The sequence below is a fragment of the Spodoptera frugiperda genome, chromosome 8 (genome assembly GCF_023101765.2).
Source record: "Spodoptera frugiperda isolate SF20-4 chromosome 8, AGI-APGP_CSIRO_Sfru_2.0, whole genome shotgun sequence".
NCBI classification, from domain to species: domain Eukaryota; kingdom Metazoa; phylum Arthropoda; class Insecta; order Lepidoptera; family Noctuidae; genus Spodoptera; species Spodoptera frugiperda.
The window spans coordinates 7,203,641-7,225,697 of NC_064219.1; the positions used below are offsets into that span (position 1 = coordinate 7,203,641).

General features: G+C 34.3%; 3 protein-coding genes across 22 annotated transcripts; 2 read left to right on the forward strand and 1 right to left on the reverse strand.

Moving 5' to 3' along the window:
* Positions 1 to 111: 111 nt before the first annotated feature.
* On the forward strand, positions 112 to 2,994 carry LOC118275691 (diphthine methyl ester synthase). Its single transcript, XM_050695311.1, has 5 exons — positions 112 to 531; positions 805 to 987; positions 1,588 to 1,759; positions 1,921 to 2,052; positions 2,727 to 2,994. The coding sequence occupies exons 1-5, from the start codon at positions 397 to 399 to the stop codon at positions 2,918 to 2,920; spliced, it is 816 nt and encodes a 271-aa protein (XP_050551268.1). The 5' UTR covers positions 112 to 396; the 3' UTR covers positions 2,921 to 2,994.
* Positions 2,981 to 7,743, reverse strand: LOC118275690 (rap guanine nucleotide exchange factor 2). The gene is made up of 2 exons (XM_035593753.2): positions 7,468 to 7,743; positions 2,981 to 7,165 (listed from the first exon to the last, which is right to left on the reverse strand). Exon 2 carries the CDS (start codon positions 7,126 to 7,128, stop codon positions 3,598 to 3,600), a length of 3,531 nt encoding a protein of 1,176 aa, XP_035449646.2. The 5' UTR covers positions 7,129 to 7,165; positions 7,468 to 7,743; the 3' UTR covers positions 2,981 to 3,597.
* Positions 7,744 to 8,455: 712 nt separating this feature from the next.
* On the forward strand, positions 8,456 to 22,046 carry LOC118275692 (serine/threonine-protein phosphatase 2A 56 kDa regulatory subunit epsilon isoform). Of its 20 annotated transcripts, none has more exons than XM_050695330.1 (9): positions 8,636 to 8,678; positions 9,305 to 9,583; positions 14,838 to 15,034; positions 17,565 to 17,759; positions 19,186 to 19,376; positions 19,496 to 19,709; positions 19,793 to 19,912; positions 20,284 to 20,513; positions 20,601 to 22,046. In XM_050695330.1, the coding sequence occupies exons 2-9, from the start codon at positions 9,445 to 9,447 to the stop codon at positions 20,719 to 20,721; spliced, it is 1,407 nt and encodes a 468-aa protein (XP_050551287.1). In that variant the 5' UTR covers positions 8,636 to 8,678; positions 9,305 to 9,444; the 3' UTR covers positions 20,722 to 22,046. The 20 variants fall into 20 exon arrangements, with proteins under 20 accessions (XP_050551273.1, XP_050551287.1, XP_050551284.1 ...); XM_050695327.1 differs by having other exon boundaries at positions 8,646 to 8,721; positions 9,191 to 9,583; XM_050695325.1 differs by lacking the exon at positions 9,305 to 9,583 and adding an exon at positions 13,274 to 13,666 and having other exon boundaries at positions 8,657 to 8,721.
* Positions 22,047 to 22,057: the final 11 nt, after the last annotated feature.

Sequence of the window (22,057 nt, forward strand, 5' to 3'; positions counted from 1 at the left end):
AAGCTGTGTTGCCATTGTAAAAATTATAAAAAACATCAATTGTTATTTTTGGGTAGGTTTTTCAACGTTATTTTAAATACAGTGGAGTTGGCAGAAGCAGATGATATCTTAAATAAAGCAAGACGTAAAAGATGCAATAAATACTTGAATACGTTTGCGATGTTTTGGAATCGTTTCTACGCGTATATTTGGTAGTTAGTAAGAAAGTAGCAGTCGTACCTCTATTTTTGCTATCACTTGTCACTGTCATTTCTCTATCTGTCATATGTCACTTTTCTAAAAGTCAAAAGCCCGGTGCTCTATTCTATTGTACTTGTACATGCTGGTTTTATTATAACAAAATACAGTTCTTTCATATTCTATACTTTCTTATGATTTACTAATTTAAGTATAAATATGTTTTACTTAATAGGTTTAGGCTTAGGTGACGCTAAAGACATAACTGTGAAAGGCTTAGAAATAGTTAAAAAATGTGACAAAGTTTTATTGGAAGGTTATACTTCAATACTTACTGTTGGAAAAGAAGTGTTGGTAAGTATTCTAAATAGTTTGGAAAGCTATGAAAAGTATATAGTATTTGTTGTATTAGTTATTTAGGTGCTATAAAAAAATCTCGAAAGGAAAATTTGAGACATTAACAAAAAGTTTTTCAAAACTTAATTTTCTTTTTAGAAGCTATAATTTCCTATCAATAATTAATATGTCAACCTGTTTTAATTCTCATTCACTCAAGAGTATGTTGGATATTAAAAAACCGTAAGAAAGTAAAGAGTTAAACAACAATTGTATTTATTTCTCTTTTAGGAAGAATATTATGGCCGCCCATTAATAATAGCAGACCGGGAACTGTGTGAAGGTGCAATAGATGAGATTTTACTAGAAGCCAAGGATTCAGAAGTTGCCTTGTTAGTTGTTGGTGATCCGCTGGGGGCTACTACGCACACGGACATGCTGCTGCGAGCTAAGCAATTTGGTGTACAAACTCAGGTATGTAATAGATTTTTTATTAATATTTTATTAATAAGTAATAATTATTATTAATAAATAGTAGTTTTTAATTATAAAAACGTATATATTTGATATAGAACTTTTTTAACTTAGAATAAATTAATGCCAATTAAATTATATCCTTTGGGAAAAAAAGATGGTAAAACAAATGTTATTTATAATACACTACTTCCGCGCGGTTTCACCCGCTCTGCTTGGCTCCTATTGGTCATAGCGTGATGTTTTATAGCCTATAACCTTCCTCGATAAATGAGCTATCCAACACGAAAATAATTATTCAAATCAGACCAGTAGTTCAGGAGATTAGCGCATTCAAACAAACAAACTCTTCAGCTTTATAATTTATAAATAAATAAATAATACATAATACATAATTAATTCTTTAAAATTAAACTATTAAGGTCTGGAAATACAATTATTATATTTAATTATAATATGAACATACATAAAACATGACACCCAGATTCAAAACATTTGTTTCATATATGATATTGTAATAGTTTGTAAACACACCCATGACAAGAGAATATCCAAATGTGGGGCGCAGCATTAAAAAAAACCAATGAAATGTGTTTTCAGATTGTTCACAATGCCTCCATCATGAATGCTGTAAGCTGCTGTGGTCTGCAGTTATACAATTTTGGTGAAACAGTTTCAATACCCTATTGGACGGAGAAATGGAAGCCTGACAGCTTTTTTGACAAAATTGTGGGGAATTTTTCAAGGAACTTGCATACCCTATGTCTGTTAGGTAAGTTTCCTGTTATTATATCTAATAAGAACTTTGTCTAAACACTATCAGTTTGTCAGAATAATACCTAAATAAATATGTTAAGATAGAGCACAATCCTTACTGGACAATGTGTGTGAGAAGTTAGTGTTTATTTGAAATATTGATTTTATATATTGCAGATATCAAGGTAAAAGAACCTACTGAAGATTCTCTCACAAAGAAGGTTCGCCAGTACATGGATCCAAAATTCATGTCTGTAAAAGAAGCAGCAAATCAACTGGTGCAGATCATTGAAAATAATCCAGATAAAGGTATATATTGTCATTACTTTTTCAATAATCTCCTGTTGATCTGATTTGAGGACTGCAAATGGTCTGAAGTTCCATTTCCAGGTTGGGTAGAGTATTTAGTACTGAGTTTTTTTGATAAGAGGTTTTCCCGTCCGTACGTCGGACTAATTACTGGCGATGACAATAATTAATTTGCTCATTGGCTCCCTAATCGAGAAATTGCTAGCACTAGTTAGTAGTATTCATATGGTTAAATTTTATATTTCCCTATATCAATTGAAATAAGTATCACAAGAGAGGTTCTCTAAACTAAACAGTAATTCAACTGTCCTCGAGATACTTTCAAGCCTAGAACACCTGCGATTAATAAGTCATTCTGTAAGCAGAATGTTAATTTTCGGTTTAAATAGTGCTTGTAGAATGTTTATAAAATTACGTACATCGTAATTATTGTTTTTCAGCTTACTGTATCTGTTCAATGAGGAACTCTACTTGTTTCAAGCCATGCTAGAGGCTATGCCGATAACATAATAATTAATTAGGCTTATTATAATCCCGATGTAGAATATAATCACGTTTTTATTTCGATATATGAACAAAATTCGAATTATATTTCTACATATTATGTCAGCTACTATAATATTTACCTACCTATGTGGTGTTCTAAATTACTATTTTTTTCTTACGTTAAACAGGTATAAATAAAAGCAGTACGGCAATCGGGCTCTCGCGAGTAGGAGCCAGCGACCAGCGGATAGCCGTAATGACACTCGACGCGATGCAAAGCTTTGACCTCGGCCCGCCGCTACACAGTCTCGTCATTCCCGCTCCCAATTTACATCCGTTGGAATTGGACTATCTAGCACAGTTTAATCAATCAGGCAGTTGACTTACGTAAATATTACACAATTGTGTATTGCATTATTTTGTTATAAATAAAACAATTAAAAAGAGTTTAATTAATATATTTTTATTATTTACAATTACACATAATAATAATTAAAAATCATGATATTGACAGAATTTGATACGACCATGAGAAACCACATTCAAACCCAATTGGTCCACAAAGCTACCACAAAATACATACTACAACAAAATTATTCTCAATTATAAATGTTAAAAGGTACATTAATTATTATTTGGTCTAAGTTTCACAATTATAAATAAAGAAAACTATTATTTTAATAATATACAAATAACGGAATGTAGATATACCAACATTATAATAAATAGTACACCTAGTATTGGTATACATCACACTTCTCTAGATAAAACTGGAAACTGGTGGGTCAAATGATTGTAATTAATAATTAGGATCTTATAATATGGAATTTTACATAACACTAGCACATTTCTTAACATAATTATACAGTCTTTAGACTTAGTTGTAAAGGGTACATACATGATTTTAATAATATATTAAACGTTTTCACATAACTCGTGCTTTCTATTTATTATGTGAGATTACAAAATAGGGAATGAGGGAACTATATAAATAGACATTGAGTTAGAGTATTAAAATGTTTAACCCTATGACGATGGCGGTCACCAAGTATCGTATGTTTAAACAGCTGATACTTGTTGATCGTCATCGTCATCATCAGGCGCATAATAATCATAAGGGCGTGTGACGCCTTCGTGAGAATGCGCCCTACTGAGTCGCTCGAGGCGTGCCACTTGAGCAGCCAAGTTATACGGAGCCTGCGGCATGCGCGGAGGCGGCACGGGCCGTACGCAACTCGCTGCGGTACACGAGCCGTGCCCACTGTCGCTCGAAGTCGCAGACCCAGTTTTTCGTAGTGGCAAGTTAACTAAGGATGTAACACTACTACTTTCAGCCGATAGGTCGACTGGTAGTGGCGTAGGGGTATCAGAGTGGGATCTCTCATGAGCTGTCCGTGGACAACAAATACCGGGGCCGGGACCATCGCGTCGATGCGAACAAGGCGAAGGTCCAGGTGGTGGCGGCCGGGGTTGGTGTGGTCGGGTCTTGGCTGGTTCCGATAAAGCCAAGAGCTTCCTCACTGCCTGAGGTGATGCAGTACCGAACTTATTACCAGCAAAGCTCTTTTTGCTCTCACTGGCTGATGAAGCACTGCTTGTCGTTGACAAAGACGGTGATGGATGTCGTCGTCGTGGGATGGCCGGGGCTGGCCCGGCTCCTTCGCATTCCAAAGACAATGCGTGAAGTCTTTCTTCATCAGTTTCAACGTGCATTCTATTTAGATATGCTTTTACACGTCGAACCATTTGCGCTTCTTCAAACATCTTTTTCGGATTTGGTACATTCGAAGACTTTTTCCTTCTCTTCACAGTAACTTGACCTTGTTGTACAGTTCCAGTAGTAAGTTGATTCAAAGCCACCATGGCATTTGAGGGTGGCTGCTTACCTAATTCGAGTAATGTAAGGAGGTCATATGGAGCACTACACATGTTCGTAAGTGTGCGAACTTCTTTAGCAATCATACGCAATTTTTCAAAATTGACCATACCTTCAACTTTTGTGTCATTTCCCAAATGTATAAAGGTAAGATCTTTTTTAACCACTGGATAAAATGGAATAACAGGCGATCTGCCCTGCTCAGTAGTAACCAGCTGTCGATACTTAGACATATTCCTTGAAGGATCCATTAGCATTTGCAGATCATTAAATAATTTTAAATATTTCGTTGGTAGTTTCTCCCAAGTCATCCTTAATCTGGACACTGCGCCATGACCCAAACCCGATATTATTGCGAACATAGAATTAAAGTTTTTGCACTCTTTACAATGACGTGCAACTTTAATAAACTGTTTAATTATTTTTTGTCGACGCGCAAGTGTCTGTTCATTAACAACTTCGGTGACAACCCAAAACATTTCTTTATTGACAAGTTCCGCAAATTGCGACAACATAGGTGTGCCATACCTACTTTTCAATTCGAATAGATCATCAACATACTCGGTACTCTCAATTTGGCGAAAAATACAAAAATCTTGTAATGTTAGTTGCACTGCAACTTCAACAGCATTTAGTTGTAGAAAGTGAACAACACTTTCCCTTAAAAGTTCTGGTGCCATGTCATCAGGTACTAAGTTCTCAGATATTCCATTAGTTTTTAGATAATACCTAGAACTGAGACCAATTCTTTCTGCAAGATTCTGCAACTGATCTGGTAAGCGATGTTGTTTTATGATACCTCCTTGGGCAACAGACACTTCACAAAGTGAATATTTAGAACTAGGATCAGTGATACCAAATTCTTGCAAAGTCAACATAACAACTTCTCTTGCTGTTGTCTCTTTATGCACTAGCAAGTATTTGCAAGTTTGGTCAGCTTTATATACCTTGAGTACATGCTCTGGATAATCGGAGGATTGATATTCATCATAACATATTGATATTAAATCAGGATTACTATGAGAGTTATAGAAGGAAGTACTAGTATTGGCTTTGTTTAAAGACTCTGAGTTTGAAAGAATACTGTCATCAGTGGGTAAGCCATCAATAATTGTAGTTTTAGGAAGAATTTTCATTAAAGCTTTTTGGAATTTTCTCTTAGGTCCCAATGTCATGAAACCTTTCTGAGGTTCTTTCTTGATGCTCAGCTGCTGAGGTTTCTTGGTGGGAGATTGAAATACTGGCGTTAATGTAATGGGATCATCATTGAGTAGCTCTGCAGTTGATAGTCTGGCCCTAGGGTCAGTGTGCCAATGAACTCTATTTGAACCCCCTCTCTGTCTTGGTGAATTCTCTGGCTTTAACAAAATTTGCTTGAAAGCTAACAAATTACTTTTTACTGTGATGCTTAAATGTGTTGATCCAGTAATTATTTCCATGGCTTTAGCATGGCTCACATGCTGAAAAGATTGTCCATTTACCTCTAATACTTGATCACCTCTTTTTAATCCAACATCTTCAGCCTTTGAATGCTTTTCCACTTTAAATATAAATATTCCATAACCTCTCTCATATCCACCAAATATTGTGAAGTTCAATGGTTCATCTCTTGTTGGACGAGATAATGTTACACTCCTTGTTCTAGCTTTAGCTGAGCAAGCTATGTTTAGCAGCCTTAATTGACTTTCCATCTTTTCATGTTCCAATGCAATCTCAAAGTTTTCAAGAAACTCCATCATGGTTGAATCAGTTTCAAAGTCAGTAAAATGATTGTTGACCCAAAGCAGCACAACGCGTGTAACTTTGTCCCTGACTGTCGGCTCAGAGAACCAAGCTAATAGTTGTTTTGCTACAACTAAAGGGCTTTCAATGAATGTTCTGTGTGTCAATAGGAAATCCTCAACATATGTAGAATCTCGTGAGTTATCCTCAATGAGCTGCAGCATCAATTGTTCTGGAGTTCCACGAATAACAACATGGCCCTGTTGTCGTCCTGACTCTCCAGCTACACCTCTATATTCAGTTACCAGTACTACTACACCATTTTCATTTTCATGTCTTCTGATATTTTCTTCACCTTGGTGTAGTATTCGATAATAGTCAGTTTGAGTAATGCAAACAAACTGACAGTCATCACATTTTGTAGTCATTACACCTTTATGATATAATTTCTCAAGTGTAGCTTCAGCCATTCCAAAGCTGTCACCAACATTCAAGTGCTCCACTTCACCACTCTGATGTTCAATACTAACATGGCCATTGATGAGCACAGACCATGAGTCGTGTTCCTCTCCATCATTCATAACCACTGTTCCAGCTTTCTCAACCACAGCAAATACCATTACAGCACACAAAGCCCGACGCACTGTCAAAGTCATGTTGGTGAATGCTTTCAAATGTTGAGTAAATTCCAAAAGTATTTCTATATCATCATCAGTTCGTTCACTTGGATCCTTTTCAAGACATTCTCGAACAGCATCTCGGACTGTCAAGCTGTCCATACTTTCTTCCAGATCTTCTTCCTCATCAGAGTCAACAATGGACTCAAGGAGACCTGAAAGATCCACCTCCATATCCATGTCCAAAGAGCTATGTACTGAGGTCATTGTGTCACTTCCACTGTAAGCAGAACTGGTGTCACTGGCGTTGGAGCACTTCAGCGTGTGGGGGTACAGCTCCGGACTGTGACGGCCTCCACGCCCACCTCTCAACATCGTGAAGTTTCTGACCTGTTCAAGTGACGTCCAGCTTCTGAAAAATAAAATTGTAGGCGTAAGAAAACCTAATACTGTATACTGAGTACTATAATTTCCTTCTTCATTTGTAACTAAAATCTTTTTTTAAACTGATTTCACCGTGAACTTATATAAAATCGTTAACTCCAATGAACATTCAAGAACCAACTAATGCGGGAGACTTTCGACGTGACATATAAGCAAGATTGAGGCGTAATTTTAACTATATCAAGGTATAATATGGTACGTTATTAAATGGTCAACTCTTATAACAGGTGTCGTGAAGAAAAACAATAAATATATACATGAATTTCTTACCTTCACAATTTCTATTTATTTTGCATTCATGGCGGAACTGTCAGCGCTTCCATGTTGCTTTCTAAATTAATTACCCTTTTCCAATAGCTCACAGTAACGAACAGTTTTTATATTTCACAACACACACAACATATAACTATTTCTGAAACGTAAACTAAAACTCAAATAATATAAATAAACCAATACGCGTACGTAATAACGAAGGAAAATCTTTAGAAAGCTACTTTCCTCCAAAGCTGAATAATATACCATAGAGAATATAGAATTCAAAAGAGAACGTCGTTCAGTATAGACCCGAAAAAATAAAGTATTGATGGAATGGACATAGCTAGCAAGACGTATTTATGTTATTATGTGGGTGGATTTGAATATGTGCCTCTGTAGATAAATATATAATAATCAATTATTATGAAGCATGAGACAAAAAGGGCATCGAATTATTTTGTTTTAAAACCTTTATTATGTTTTGAATTCCCACTATTTTCATGTATCCAGTCATGCTCTAAGCCCAACCTGGCTTTTGGTAGCCAAGGGCCATTTAAAATATTATTATCATGTTAATATTTTTATTAAAATAAAATTTACCAGATCTAAGATCAAATCAATAAATACAACGATCGTTTGTTTTACTCTAAGTTGGTTTACCAAAATTCTTTGAAACCTATCATCATTAGATTCCTTATATTGCTAATGCTATTATTATCGTTACTGAATGTTCTTGTTCTAATAATGCAATTAATCATGAGATTTATTAAATTAAAATGATACTAACATTAATTAGTTAAAGTCATCATTATCCATCAAAGTATGAAAAATTGAATGGTTGCAATTTGAACCAATATTGAAATTGAGAGCATTTTATTTATTAATTTGACTAAATGTATGATTTTAATCTTGCCGAGAAATCTATTGAAAAATATTACGGAGTCAATTTTAGAAATCCTAATTATAGTGGTCTATAGTCTATTCTTCAATTTTAATAATCTGTACATAACTCCGTTTTACAACCGGAACACGTATAAACATTTTAGGATCTTTTTATAGTAAAAAGAAATTATTATAAAATTTGTTTAAATTATACTTTTTTTTACATTATAGTATCATTTTTTTATTAAATATACATTTCTTTTTGAAATAAATCAGATATTCAATAAAAAGTATGCAGGCTGATTAACTGAACATTTTCTATCTCCATCTATTTTCAGAAGAAGGTACTTTTGTATGAGTGTAGCGTTTTCGCAGCAAACCAGTGATGTTAATCTTTTAGTTACAAATTTTGTAAATTGATCGCTTCTCGTTGTGAAAAAAGTCGCATATACGTTGGATTAGTCTTGTGAAAGTGCAACATCTTAAAATAATCTTGTGTATAGCGTTAAAATGCGCCCAGTTTTAGAATCGAAACTGATGGTGAGCGATGGCGAGAATACGGTGATAGATTTTTGGTGTTAAGTTTTGCTCCGTGTCATCACCGCTATAGTTTCCGATTACGTCCAGGAAAGACGATAACCGTTTTGAGTTGCTGTTTTACGCGTTATTACGAGCAAATCTTAAAAAATCTCTTACGATTATTGTAGAAAATAAATTGTCATTGACTGACCGGCTGATATTACACGAGGCTTGTATGTATATGCGACTTCTGCCTTCTGCTATTCGTGACACGCCTCAGAAAATAAATCTAAATTTGTGAATCGAATTATTCTTTTCTGTATTTGTGTCATTTTAGTGATAGAGACGGTTTTAAATTACGTAACTGTTGTGGAATCTTGAAGTGTTTAAAGAATGGCCTGAGTGTGACCACTCCATTACCGTCATGTGTGACGAAGAATTGTTTGTTTAGGCTCTAATATTGTGCATCCTACGGAAAGTGCGCGTTCGACTCGTGGACTGGGCCAGATCATGACTCTGCTTGAAACAAAACAATTTTCGCATTGATTGCCGTCTACCTATCGTCATTTGGGACACTTTTATATTACCAAAATGTCTTCGGGAACATTTGTGGACAGAATTGACCCTTTCGCCAAGCGGTCGATGAAGAAAAAGACGAAGAAGTCTCAGGGTTCTTCCCGGTATCGGAACACGCAAGACGTAGAGCTGCAGGCACTGCCTTTGCTCAAAGGTGCGTACCATTTATTTTGTCCCGATTTACAGTGAATCACTCGCGCTATTTGTAGTTTTATTATAATATTTATGTTGTTAACACAGCCTTTTGATATATTTTATTTTATTTAAATTTTGCTAGTCCAATGAACTTTTGCCTTGAATTTTGTTTAAATTATGCAAATAGGTTAGGAATAAAATTTTGTTTACATAAAAAGGATGTTGACTGGGATACAGTCTTTAAAAATAGAAACAAACACCTAGAATATGTGAAGATTAAGATTGGAGTGTTATTAGTTTCATACTAGCTTCTAAAACATTCAATTGATGTACCTCATATATGTAACACTATTCAGGGTCAGCAAATTATATTGTTACCACTTCTGAATCACAAATATCTGAATATTAAAACTTATTTTAGATTTATTTGTAGATAAATCTGGAGTTTACTAATAGATTTAGGTACTTTAATAAGACTTAATCTTCAAAATAAGATTGTCTAATTAACCTTACAAGAAGTAGTAACATTGCAAACTAAAAGTCATTTTTAGGTTGAATACAACTATTTACCATAACAACAAAATTATTTGCAAGCTTGTGACCTGATTTACTGTATTCACATGAATTGAAATGTAGTTGTTTTCCTTTTGGATTAACTCAGTGATTGGACTAAAAGGTTGGCTATGTACCCAAGTAATATGAAACCCAAACTGTTCTGAAATGGAGAGTAACTGCCCACCTACTTGGTTACAATTGAGATAAGATCATTGCTTCAATCATTGCTATTGATATCCAATCCAATAAGAAATATAAAGAAAGATAAGAAATATGAATACTCATTAACAAATGAACTGAATAATTAGCATGTTTTTGGAATATCTTTGATGTACTATTACACTTTGTGCTATCAAAGAAGCTATTAATGGTAATTAAAGGATGATAAAGACTTACAAAATGTCAGTTTTATAGGGACAAAGGTTTTATTGCACTTTTAAGTTGACAATCACTATAATTATTGTCTACAATTCTGTTCTGTTCAAAACCCATTTAGTTTACATATTGTAATTACTCATCTACTTAATCATTGCTATGGGAAAATTATGGAAAAATAGATATTTGCACATTATCCTTGCCATACTAAATGAAACATATATAATGAAATGCTCATTGTGATTAAATTGTTTTCAGATGTTCCAAGCAGTGAGCAAGAAGAGTTATTTATCCGCAAGCTGCGACAATGCTGTGTAGCATTTGATTTTATGGATCCTGTTGCTGATCTGAAGGGGAAAGAGATAAAACGTGCCACCCTCAATGAGCTTGTAGAATACATCACTGCAGGACGTGGAGTGCTTACTGAACCTGTTTACCCAGAGATTATAAAAATGGTATGAATCTGCTTTTTCACATCATCATTATTCATAATCTTCTGGCACTAGCATGGATGTAATATTGGTATGTTGATATTATATCAAGTTAGAGCAACCAACTTCCTTCTCATAAATAGTTATCTGAAAGAATAAGTATGTTTGACAGCAGCAAGTTGTATGTATGTAAGAATACATTCTAGTCCATCCATTTTCCTTCTGCATCTTGCCTTCATTATGTGGTACATATTTATCTCACCTCCCTCAAGTTACATTGTCTGAATTGTTTTGTAGACAATTCTTTTTCTGTGTGTTGACAAATTCAAATTCAGTTGAAAGGTTTGGCTTTACTCTAACAACCAATAACCCTTGAGTTAGACCTAAAAATAGAGTTCATATCGAAATTAGAATGTGCTTGCCATCATGTTTAGCATATGCTTTGTATTATGCTTATTATAAAGCTCTAAAAGCAAAAACAGAGTCCTCCAGTGACTTAGATATTTTTCTGAATGGTTTAGCTATCATGGTTTAAAATCAGCCATTTGGCTTGAAATAAGGCATCTTATACAATACCCATGAAAGGGAATAATGTAAAAAGTTTAGGAAGAACTATCTCAAATTATTATTTAGCTTTATTTATCTTTTCGTAATCATCATGTCTTATAAGTCATTATGAAGTTAACTGTCTCTGTATTGAATGTTGACCTTAACCTCTGAATAGATAGATGAAAGATTGATTACAAACAAAAATGACTGCAGTGCTTATATACATGTAACTGCTAAACTTATTATAGATACTAGTCAACACATTTTATATTATCTTTCCTGCATTGAACCAATATCCATTCATTCTTCTCACAAAATAGGTGTAGTGTAGTTTAGTTATTGGACATAATTACTGTTAGGACTTAATTTGATTTGTGAAACTGATTATTACTGTTAGTAAATGTATTTATTGGATGGTTTAAATTACCAAAAAAACCAAAATTATAGGTGTTTTTAATGTTCAATAATAAAAAAGTCGATAATTTTGGTCTTGGTCGCAATTACGGGACTACAATAAAACTATAATACAATTGTAATTCTTGTAAGATATGTTTTCGAGTCATCTGTAACATCTTCATTTTACTATACAAATGTAGATGTATGAAGTCTCATTCATGTTCATATGAATAATGGCGCTGTACTAACGTGGATTGAATTTACATTAACTGTTGCGATTATAGTTCGGCTCAACGCCGTATGATGACTTTTGAATGTCTAAATTCATTAATTAGTTTACGGAGCGTTATAATAAATTTAGTATATGACTACAAATTACGAATAGTAATTATGTATATTTCTAAAAAATATTTGAAAAAGTTTCGTTTTGAATGACATAAACTGTGCAATAAAAGGCTCGAACCAATGTATTGAAATCATGAGTAAAGCAGTTTTATTTATTAATTTGACTAAATTTATGATTTGTAATCTTTCCGAGAAATCTATTGAAAAATATTACGGAGTCAAAAATTTTACAAATCCTAATTATAGTGGACTAAATGTATGATTTTCGGAGTCAATTTTACAAATCCTAATTATAGTCTATTCTTCAATTTTAATAATCTGTACATAACTCCGTTTTACAACCGGAACACGTATAAACATTTTAGGATCTTTTTATAGTAAAAAGAAATTATTATAAAATTTGTTTAAATTATACTTTTTTTTACATTATAGTATCATTTTATTTATTAAATATACATTTCTTTTTGAAATAAATCAGATATTCAATAAAAAGTATGCAGGCTGATTAACTGAACATTTTCTATCTCCATCTATTTTCAGAAGAAGGTACTTTTGTATGAGTGTAGCGTTTTCGCAGCAAACCAGTGATGTTAATCTTTTAGTTACAAATTTTGTAAATTGATCGCTTCTCGTTGTGAAAAAAGTCGCATATACGTTGGATTAGTCTTGTGAAAGTGCAACATCTTAAAATAATCTTGTGTATAGCGTTAAAATGCGCCCAGTTTTAGAATCGAAACTGATGGTGAGCGATGGCGAGAATACGGTGATAGATTTTTGGTGTTAAGTTTTGCTCCGTGTCATCACCGCTATAGTTTCCGATTACGTCCAGGAAAGACGATAACCGTTTTGAGTTGCTGTTTTACGCGTTATTACGAGCAAATCTTAAAAAATCTCTTACGATTATTGTAGAAAATAAATTGTCATTGACTGACCGGCTGATATTACACGAGGCTTGTATGTATATGCGACTTCTGCCTTCTGCTATTCGTGACACGCCTCAGAAAATAAATCTAAATTTGTGAATCGAATTATTCTTTTCTGTATTTGTGTCATTTTAGTGATAGAGACGGTTTTAAATTACGTAACTGTTGTGGAATCTTGAAGTGTTTAAAGAATGGCCTGAGTGTGACCACTCCATTACCGTCATGTGTGACGAAGAATTGTTTGTTTAGGCTCTAATATTGTGCATCCTACGGAAAGTGCGCGTTCGACTCGTGGACTGGGCCAGATCATGACTCTGCTTGAAACAAAACAATTTTCGCATTGATTGCCGTCTACCTATCGTCATTTGGGACACTTTTATATTACCAAAATGTCTTCGGGAACATTTGTGGACAGAATTGACCCTTTCGCCAAGCGGTCGATGAAGAAAAAGACGAAGAAGTCTCAGGGTTCTTCCCGGTATCGGAACACGCAAGACGTAGAGCTGCAGGCACTGCCTTTGCTCAAAGGTGCGTACCATTTATTTTGTCCCGATTAAAGTGAATCACTCGCGCTATTTGTAGTTTTATTATAATATTTATGTTGTTAACACAGCCTTTTGATATATTTTATTTTATTTAAATTTTGCTAGTCCATTGAACTTTTGCCTTGAATTTTGTTTAAATTATGCAAATAGGTTAGGAATAAAATTTTGTTTACATAAAAAGGATGTTGACTGGGATACAGTCTTTAAAAATAGAAACAAACACCTAGAATATGTGAAGATTAAGATTGGAGTGTTATTAGTTTCATACTAGCTTCTAAAACATTCAATTGATGTACCTCATATATGTAACACTATTCAGGGTCAGCAAATTATATTGTTACCACTTCTGAATCACAAATATCTGAATATTAAAACTTATTTTAGATTTATTTGTAGATAAATCTGGAGTTTACTAATAGATTTAGGTACTTTAATAAGACTTAATCTTCAAAATAAGATTGTCTAATTAACCTTACAAGAAGTAGTAACATTGCAAACTAAAAGTCATTTTTAGGTTGAATACAACTATTTACCATAACAACAAAATTATTTGCAAGCTTGTGACCTGATTTACTGTATTCACATGAATTGAAATGTAGTTGTTTTCCTTTTGGATTAACTCAGTGATTGGACTAAAAGGTTGGCTATGTACCCAAGTAATGTGAAACCCAAACTGTTCTGAAATGGAGAGTAACTGCCCACCTACTTGGTTACAATTGAGATAAGATCATTGCTTCAATCATTGCTATTGATATCCAATCCAATAAGAAATATAAAGAAAGATAAGAAATATGAATACTCATTAACAAATGAACTGAATAATTAGCATGTTTTTGGAATATCTTTGATGTACTATTACACTTTGTGCTATCAAAGAAGCTATTAATGGTAATTAAAGGATGATAAAGACTTACAAAATGTCAGTTTTATAGGGACAAAGGTTTTATTGCACTTTTAAGTTGACAATCATCACTATAATTATTGTCTACAATTCTGTTCTGTTCAAAACCCATTTAGTTTACATATTGTAATTACTCATCTACTTAATCATTGCTATGGGAAAATTATGGAAAAATAGATATTTGCACATTATCCTTGCCATACTAAATGAAACATACATAATGAAATGCTCATTGTGATTAAATTGTTTTCAGATGTTCCAAGCAGTGAGCAAGAAGAGTTATTTATCCGCAAGCTGCGACAATGCTGTGTAGCATTTGATTTTATGGATCCTGTTGCTGATCTGAAGGGGAAAGAGATAAAACGTGCCACCCTCAATGAGCTTGTAGAATACATCACTGCAGGACGTGGAGTGCTTACTGAACCTGTTTACCCAGAGATTATAAAAATGGTATGAATCTGCTTTTTCACATCATCATTATTCATAATCTTCTGGCACTAGCATGGATGTAATATTGGTATGTTGATATTATATCAAGTTAGAGCAACCAACTTCCTTCTCATAAATAGTTATCTGAAAGAATAAGTATGTTTGACAGCAGCAAGTTGTATGTATGTAATACATTCTAGTCCATCCATTTTCCTTCAGCATCTTGCCTTCATTATGTGGTACATATTTATCTCACCTCCCTCAAGTTACATTGTCTGAATTGTTTTGTAGACAATTCTTTTTCTGTGTGTTGACAAATTCAAATTCAGTTGAAAGGTTTGGCTTTATTCTAACAACCAATAACCCTTGAGTTAGACCTAAAAATAGAGTTCATATCGAAATTAGAATGTGCTTGCCATCATGTTTAGCATAAGCTTTGTATTATGCTTATTATAAAGCTCTAAAAGCAAAAACAGAGTTCTCCAGTGACTTAGATATTTTTTTGAATGGTTTAGCTATCATGGTTTAGAAATCTGTCATTTGGTTTGTAATATGGCACCTTATACAATACCCATGAAAGGGAGTAAAGAAAAAAGTTTAGGAAGAACTATCTCAAACTATTATTTAGCTTTATTATGTTTTCGTAGTCATCATGTCTTATAAGTCATTATGAAGTTAACTGTCTCTGTATTGAATGTTGACCTTAACCTCTGAATAGATAGATGAAAGATTGATTACAAACAAAAATGACTGCAGTGCTTATATACATGTAACTGCTAAACTTATTATAGATACTAGTCAACACATTTTATATTATCTTTCCTGCATTGAACCAATATCCATTCATTCTTCTCACAAAATAGGTGTAGTGTAGTTTAGTTATTGGACATAATTACTGTTACGACTTAATTTGATTTGTGAAACTGATTATTACTGTTAGTAAATGTATTTATTGAATGGTTTAAATTACCACAAAAACCAAAATTATCGGTGTTTTTATTGTTCAATAATAAAAAAGTCGATAATTTTGGTCTTGGTCGCAATTACGGGACTACAATAAAACTATAATACAATTGTAATTCTTGTAAGATATGTTTTCGAGTCATCTGTAACATCTTCATTTTACTATACAAATGTAGATGTATGAAGTCTCATTCATGTTCAATCTTTGCATAGTGATCGATAGATGGCGCTGTACTAAATTGGGTGTTACGTGGATTCGAGTTAGATATAATAAATTCGGCTGTAGGTGCATACATATAACTGTTGCGATGATATAGTTCGGCTCAACGCCGTATTGGGTTGTCTTATGACTTTTGAATGTCTAAATTCTAATAGTATATTGTCTTGTATTTGATTTGCACTCAGTTAAAATATTCGCCTGAATGTAGGTTTGACTCAAACTAATAATAACTGCTACAGTTTACGGAGCGTTATAATAAATTTAGTATATGACTACAAATTACGAATAGGACTAAATTATGTATATTTCTAAACTAAATATTTGTAAAGGGTTTGGGGTTTAGGGAGTTTCGTTTTCAGAGGCACTCATAGTTATTAAAAATATCGACATAAACTGTAAAAGAACAAAAATCATATAAAAGGCTCACGTAACAAAGACCACGATGTTTAAGAGTTATTAGTAAATTATGTATAGCAATGAGCCGCCAAACTCTTACGTTTGATTGATGGAGAATAAAATTGAGTCGCCTAACTCATGATTGATCGACACTAAATTTGCGAATAGTTTTACGTATGTATTACATACAGAACAATACCACTGCTTGTGTTGTAGTCTTATTTAATCATTCTTGTAATACTAAAGATTCGAATTTACTAAAATATGGTCAGGTACTTGTGTGAATTAGTTATTTTTTGTACTAAATTACATAGGTGTTTATGGAGAATAATCGCATGGTTATAAATAAGTGTGAGGAAGGGCTTTAACTTTTCGTTTAATAGTAGAAAATGCATGAAGTTTTGTCAGTATTTTGTCTTGGGGAATGTCGGATTAGATTGTTATTAGTGTAATTGACGGATATTCAAGATATGTGACAGCTAAGCTAACTCAAACTTATTAGAGATTATGAGTCCTGAGTTTGTAACTAAAGGAACGATGAATGATGAATGAATGGTGAGGGATTTGTGGGACGATTAAACAAAACATATGAGTGGATTGTACGAGCTGTAAAAAGTATAGAAAATATAGAAATAGGTCATAAGTCTTTTGTCACTGAAAACCATTGAAACAACGACGACGAGGGTCACAAGTTGTCGTAAACCTATCGCATCATTATTCTGAGCACACACGGCTATATCTTAGTATATATTTTTTATAGATGCGTCAATATTGACGTAGATTACGTAGAACAACCGAGAAATATGCTTGAAGTAACATTGGTGTATAAAACAGTAAAATTAACGTGATAATTGAGGCATGTACTTGAGTATTTCGGAAATATGGCCGATAGTATAATAGACATAGTTAAGCAATATTCGGAAAATTTTGTTCTAAAATCTATTAAACCTTGTTTATTTTATTCTGTCACAGATATCAGCAAATTTATTCCGCACCCTACCGCCAAGTGAAAATCCTGACTTTGATCCCGAAGAAGATGACCCGACTCTGGAGGCTTCGTGGCCGCATCTTCAACTAGTCTACGAATTTTTCCTGCGCTTCCTTGAGTCAACTGATTTTCAGCCCACTATTGGCAAGAAGGTCATTGACCAGAAATTTGTACTGCAGGTAAATATATTTTTATCATTGTTATCTATATTACATCTATTAGAATCGACGTATGTATGCTCGATTCGTGATTTCGAAGCCGAACTTTACCCTTTTTTTGTACATTTTCATTCCTTTTTTCATCATCTGAGTTGACCTAATAATTAGCATACTTAGCATAGAAGTCGTCCTGAGTTGTGTTTAGTATAGTACTAGCAAAAAATTCAATGTTAAGTCAAAGTATATATGAATACATTATAAAGTGATATATAGTTGTAAACTAGTTATTCTCGCGCGGTTTCACCCGCTGCTCGACTCCTAATGATCGTAGTGCGATGTTTTATAGCCTATTATAATATGTGTTACCTTCTTTGATGTATGAGTTATCCAACACAGAAATATTTATTCAAATCCAACCTGCTTCTGAGATTAATGTGTTCTAATAAACAAATTCCTCAGCTTTATGTATTAGTATAAATGCAGAATCTTAAAAAACATAAACTCTTCTGGTCGACGTGTTTTAGCGTATCATATCGTCTCTCGTGGGGTGTGTGACGCTAGACATGCTGGTGACATCATTTCACATAAAATATTGACATCAGCTGAACTTGGATACATACAATTGGATTCCAATGTCAATTTCTTTGAGACAAAACCACTAAAATATAGCCTTTTCCAAGTAGCTGTGAGGATAATTATGTGTTAGGTTAGAATGATTCAAAATATTCCTGTTACCAACTTGTGAATTGGTCTGACTCTCTTAGTCCTCAAGGAAAAGGAGTTTGATTTATTGATAAATATTTTCAGAACTATCGCATTGTTTTATATGAAATAGTTTCACAAATAATATCTTTATGGATATAAAATAATCACAAAGTGCCGATCCATGTATGCAAAAAGTATAGAGGACTAGATATATGTATATTAGAGATAAACTTGTGATAACTGATAGGCATACTCATCACATATTTATATGCCTTATTGGTATTGTTCTCAATATCACATTATCAACACATTTATTGTTTGTTTTACTGCCAGAAAATCTTATTTAACACAACTTTTCACATACCTATGAATTGTATTTATATCACCTAATATGCATTAAAATAATTATAATTATGGTATTTAAAACCCTTACTGTAATTACAACATTAAAAAAGAAAGATCAAGAGACTATCAGGGTTGTCACTTTAAATTAGGTTTGTTTTTACACTATTTGGTGTAATGGTAAGAAACTGTCTCACTTTGTTTACATACTCATGGCCTTTGAATCGTTACATGCAACAGGTTGCGTGTAATCTCAACCTGTAACAACCTGTAATGCAGTTACAAGTGTGACGTCATTTATGTATTTTTTTAATTATTTGAAAAGATTAGTTATCAGTATTATAGTTACATCAATATGCTCTTTGAGAATTACATAGTAATAATTTTCATTATTTTCCAGCTTTTAGATTTGTTCGATTCCGAAGACCCGCGTGAACGCGATTTCTTAAAAACGGTGCTGCATCGCATCTACGGCAAGTTTTTGGGATTGCGAGCCTTTATACGAAAGCAGATTAACAATATATTCCTACGATTTGTTTATGAAACGGAACATTTTAACGGTGTCGGTGAGCTTTTGGAAATTTTGGGAAGGTCAGTGTCTTATTATATCTATTAGTAAAACATGTATGTAGCATTTCGTTCTACATTATTTTAATTAGTATCATGAGATTTTGCAAATGTCAATACAATATGTTTTGTTGATGTTACAGTATAATCAATGGATTTGCACTCCCGTTGAAGAGTGAGCACAAACAGTTCCTGGTGAAGGTGCTGTTGCCCCTGCACAAGGTGAAGTGTCTGTCGCTGTACCACGCACAGCTGGCCTACTGCGTGGTGCAGTTCCTTGAGAAGGACGCTACACTCACGGAACATGTTGTACGCGGACTTCTCAAGTTCTGGCCCAAAACATGTTCACAAAAAGAGGTATTTTTAAACATGTAGTATATCTAGAAAATTGCTTTTGATTATTTTATCGTTGAATACTTACTTACTTCAACATCTTCCAGGTGATGTTCTTGGGTGAGATTGAGGAGATATTGGATGTAATTGAGCCCGCTCAATTCGTCAAAATACAAGAACCGTTGTTCAGACAAATAGCTAAATGTGTTTCCAGTCCACATTTTCAGGTGAGTGTCTTTATTTACATGTTTTTCTTTTTGATTATTATGTATCATGGAAATGAGAGATGCTTATATGGCTTAGTGGAATGTTTTTCTTTGATACATTGAAGATAACTCTCTCTAACTCCTCTGCAGATATTCTTTAGCAGTAAGGGCGATGTGCGAACTATATTTTTCAGTAATACCACAATAGACCACTATTGTAAGGCAAATGATGTATTTGTGCATCTTTTGTGCTTACTAATCTACAAATCTTTCTATTGTAGTTTACTAATACATATTTGCAAGGAATATCGCGATAATGCGTATACAAAGTTGCATCTTGTCACAATGTATTTTGAAATGATTTACTAAAATAGATAATTTGTTGCTTCCAGGTGGCTGAAAGAGCACTATATTTTTGGAACAACGAATATATAATGTCACTGATGGAAGAAAACAACCACGTGATAATGCCTATAATGTTCCCCGCGCTGTACCGGATCAGCAAGGAGCACTGGAACCAGACCATAGTGGCGCTCGTCTACAATGTGCTCAAGACTTTCATGGAGATGAATTCCAAGCTCTTCGATGAGCTCACTGCTAGCTATAAGGCGGAACGGCAGAAGTAAGTGATGCATTCATTCAACACTTGTAATAGCGACGGTTGCGATATAGACGTGGTCTGTGCTATAACGGAGTGTTGTCGTTGCAGAGAGAAAAAACGCGAGAAGGAGCGCGACGAGCTGTGGAAGCGGCTGGGCGAGCTGGAGATCAGCCACAAGCGGGCGACGGCGGGGGCGGTGGCGGGGGCGGCGCCCGCACTCGCCAAGTGATGTCCTCACACACCCTCCATCCACGACCTAGAATAATGCGATTGAATTTGTTTTCAGCTATGTATTGATATTTTCTATTCGATTACATTTTTGTTAATGACGTTATTAATTTTTAATACCTCTAACGGTCGGTCGTCCGGATACGCTATCGTGCCGATGTCTGTGGATTCGGTTCGCTCGCGAGCGCCGATGGACCGCTCGCGTCCCGCTTAGCGGCTCGACTCATGTTCGGTGTGACTACAAATTACTAATAGTGCTAAATGTTAATATGTCCGCATCCCGATGCACTGTCATAATGATTATTACTATTTTATATACGTTTACATAGGTCTCTAGTTTACTTTAGGATTTTTTAATATTGTTAAATTGTTTAAATAAGTTAAAGTTGTATGTATTATTGATGCATGATCGATTGTAACGCATTTCGGATCACCGATAAATGTATTAATCGGGCACCCAGCTTTTGGCTGAATATGATTGTACAAAAATGATAAGAAAAAATTAAAAATGTAATTTGTTTAGTGTACGCGGGACGTCGCGGCGCGGCCCGCGCCTGGCCTCGCCGTTTCGGCCCGCGCCCGTAGATCGTTGTACGAAATTTTCATTTCAATTAGATGCTCGATTCAGTAATGTAATTTCGTCGTACTATCATTTTGTATAGTTACATAGTGTAAATAGGCATTTATTTATTATAAATTTATAGCAGTGTGATTTCTATACATAGCTGCGGGAGAGGAACACTAATTGGGCAAAATCGGTCAGAGCGAACTGAAAACTATTCATGTATCATGCATACAGCTCGGTAAAACTAAAAAGTTAATTTGGATTATATTGGAGTAGAACAATGCTAAAAGTAGATATAATAATTTGTAAGGGAATAGTCATTAATTTGTATGATATTATTGTAGCAATTAATTTTTTCTATCATCACTTGTAGAGTGCCGGTGGCGCGGCCAGGCCAGTGCGCGGCGCTCGCGCCCCGCCTCTGTATATACCGATACGCGCGCGACATTTCGCTACTGCGTGTGTATGTATGTACACTATGGAGATGTTTGTTATGTAAAATGTATTAACATTGCAAAAATTATATATGATCTTATATAAATTACTATTATAGAACACAGTATGGAAATAAAAAAGTTGACTCACATGAATTGAATTCTTTAAGTAAACATAATGTAAGTGTAGGCGCCCCGCGGTGGCTAGTAGTAAGCGCCGGTCTCGCTCGCCTGTCGTCTCACCTACTGTCCTCCAGAGATACGTTCCCCTAGTGATTACTCAGTTGCGCAAATTTCATTGGAAATACACAAGAAATTTTCACATTACTCGGCTTTTC

What these genes read in the sequence shown, in the direction of transcription:
- LOC118275690 (XM_035593753.2), bottom strand. Translation starts at nt 7,128, where the DNA reads ATGTTGAGAGGTGGGCGTGGAGGCCGTCACAGTCCGGAGCTGTACCCC.
- LOC118275692 (XM_050695316.1), top strand. Translation starts at nt 9,445, where the DNA reads ATGTCTTCGGGAACATTTGTGGACAGAATTGACCCTTTCGCCAAGCGG. An exon ending in ACCAGAAATTTGTACTGCAG is followed by an intron (nt 17,760 to 19,185) that starts GTAAATATATTT and finishes ATTATTTTCCAG; the next exon opens with CTTTTAGATTTGTTCGATTC. An exon ending in CTTTTGGAAATTTTGGGAAG is followed by an intron (nt 19,377 to 19,495) that starts GTCAGTGTCTTA and finishes TTGATGTTACAG; the next exon opens with TATAATCAATGGATTTGCAC.
- LOC118275691 (XM_050695311.1), top strand. Translation starts at nt 397, where the DNA reads ATGTTTTACTTAATAGGTTTAGGCTTAGGTGACGCTAAAGACATAACT. An exon ending in AATTTGGTGTACAAACTCAG is followed by an intron (nt 988 to 1,587) that starts GTATGTAATAGA and finishes ATGTGTTTTCAG; the next exon opens with ATTGTTCACAATGCCTCCAT. An exon ending in GCATACCCTATGTCTGTTAG is followed by an intron (nt 1,760 to 1,920) that starts GTAAGTTTCCTG and finishes TATATATTGCAG; the next exon opens with ATATCAAGGTAAAAGAACCT.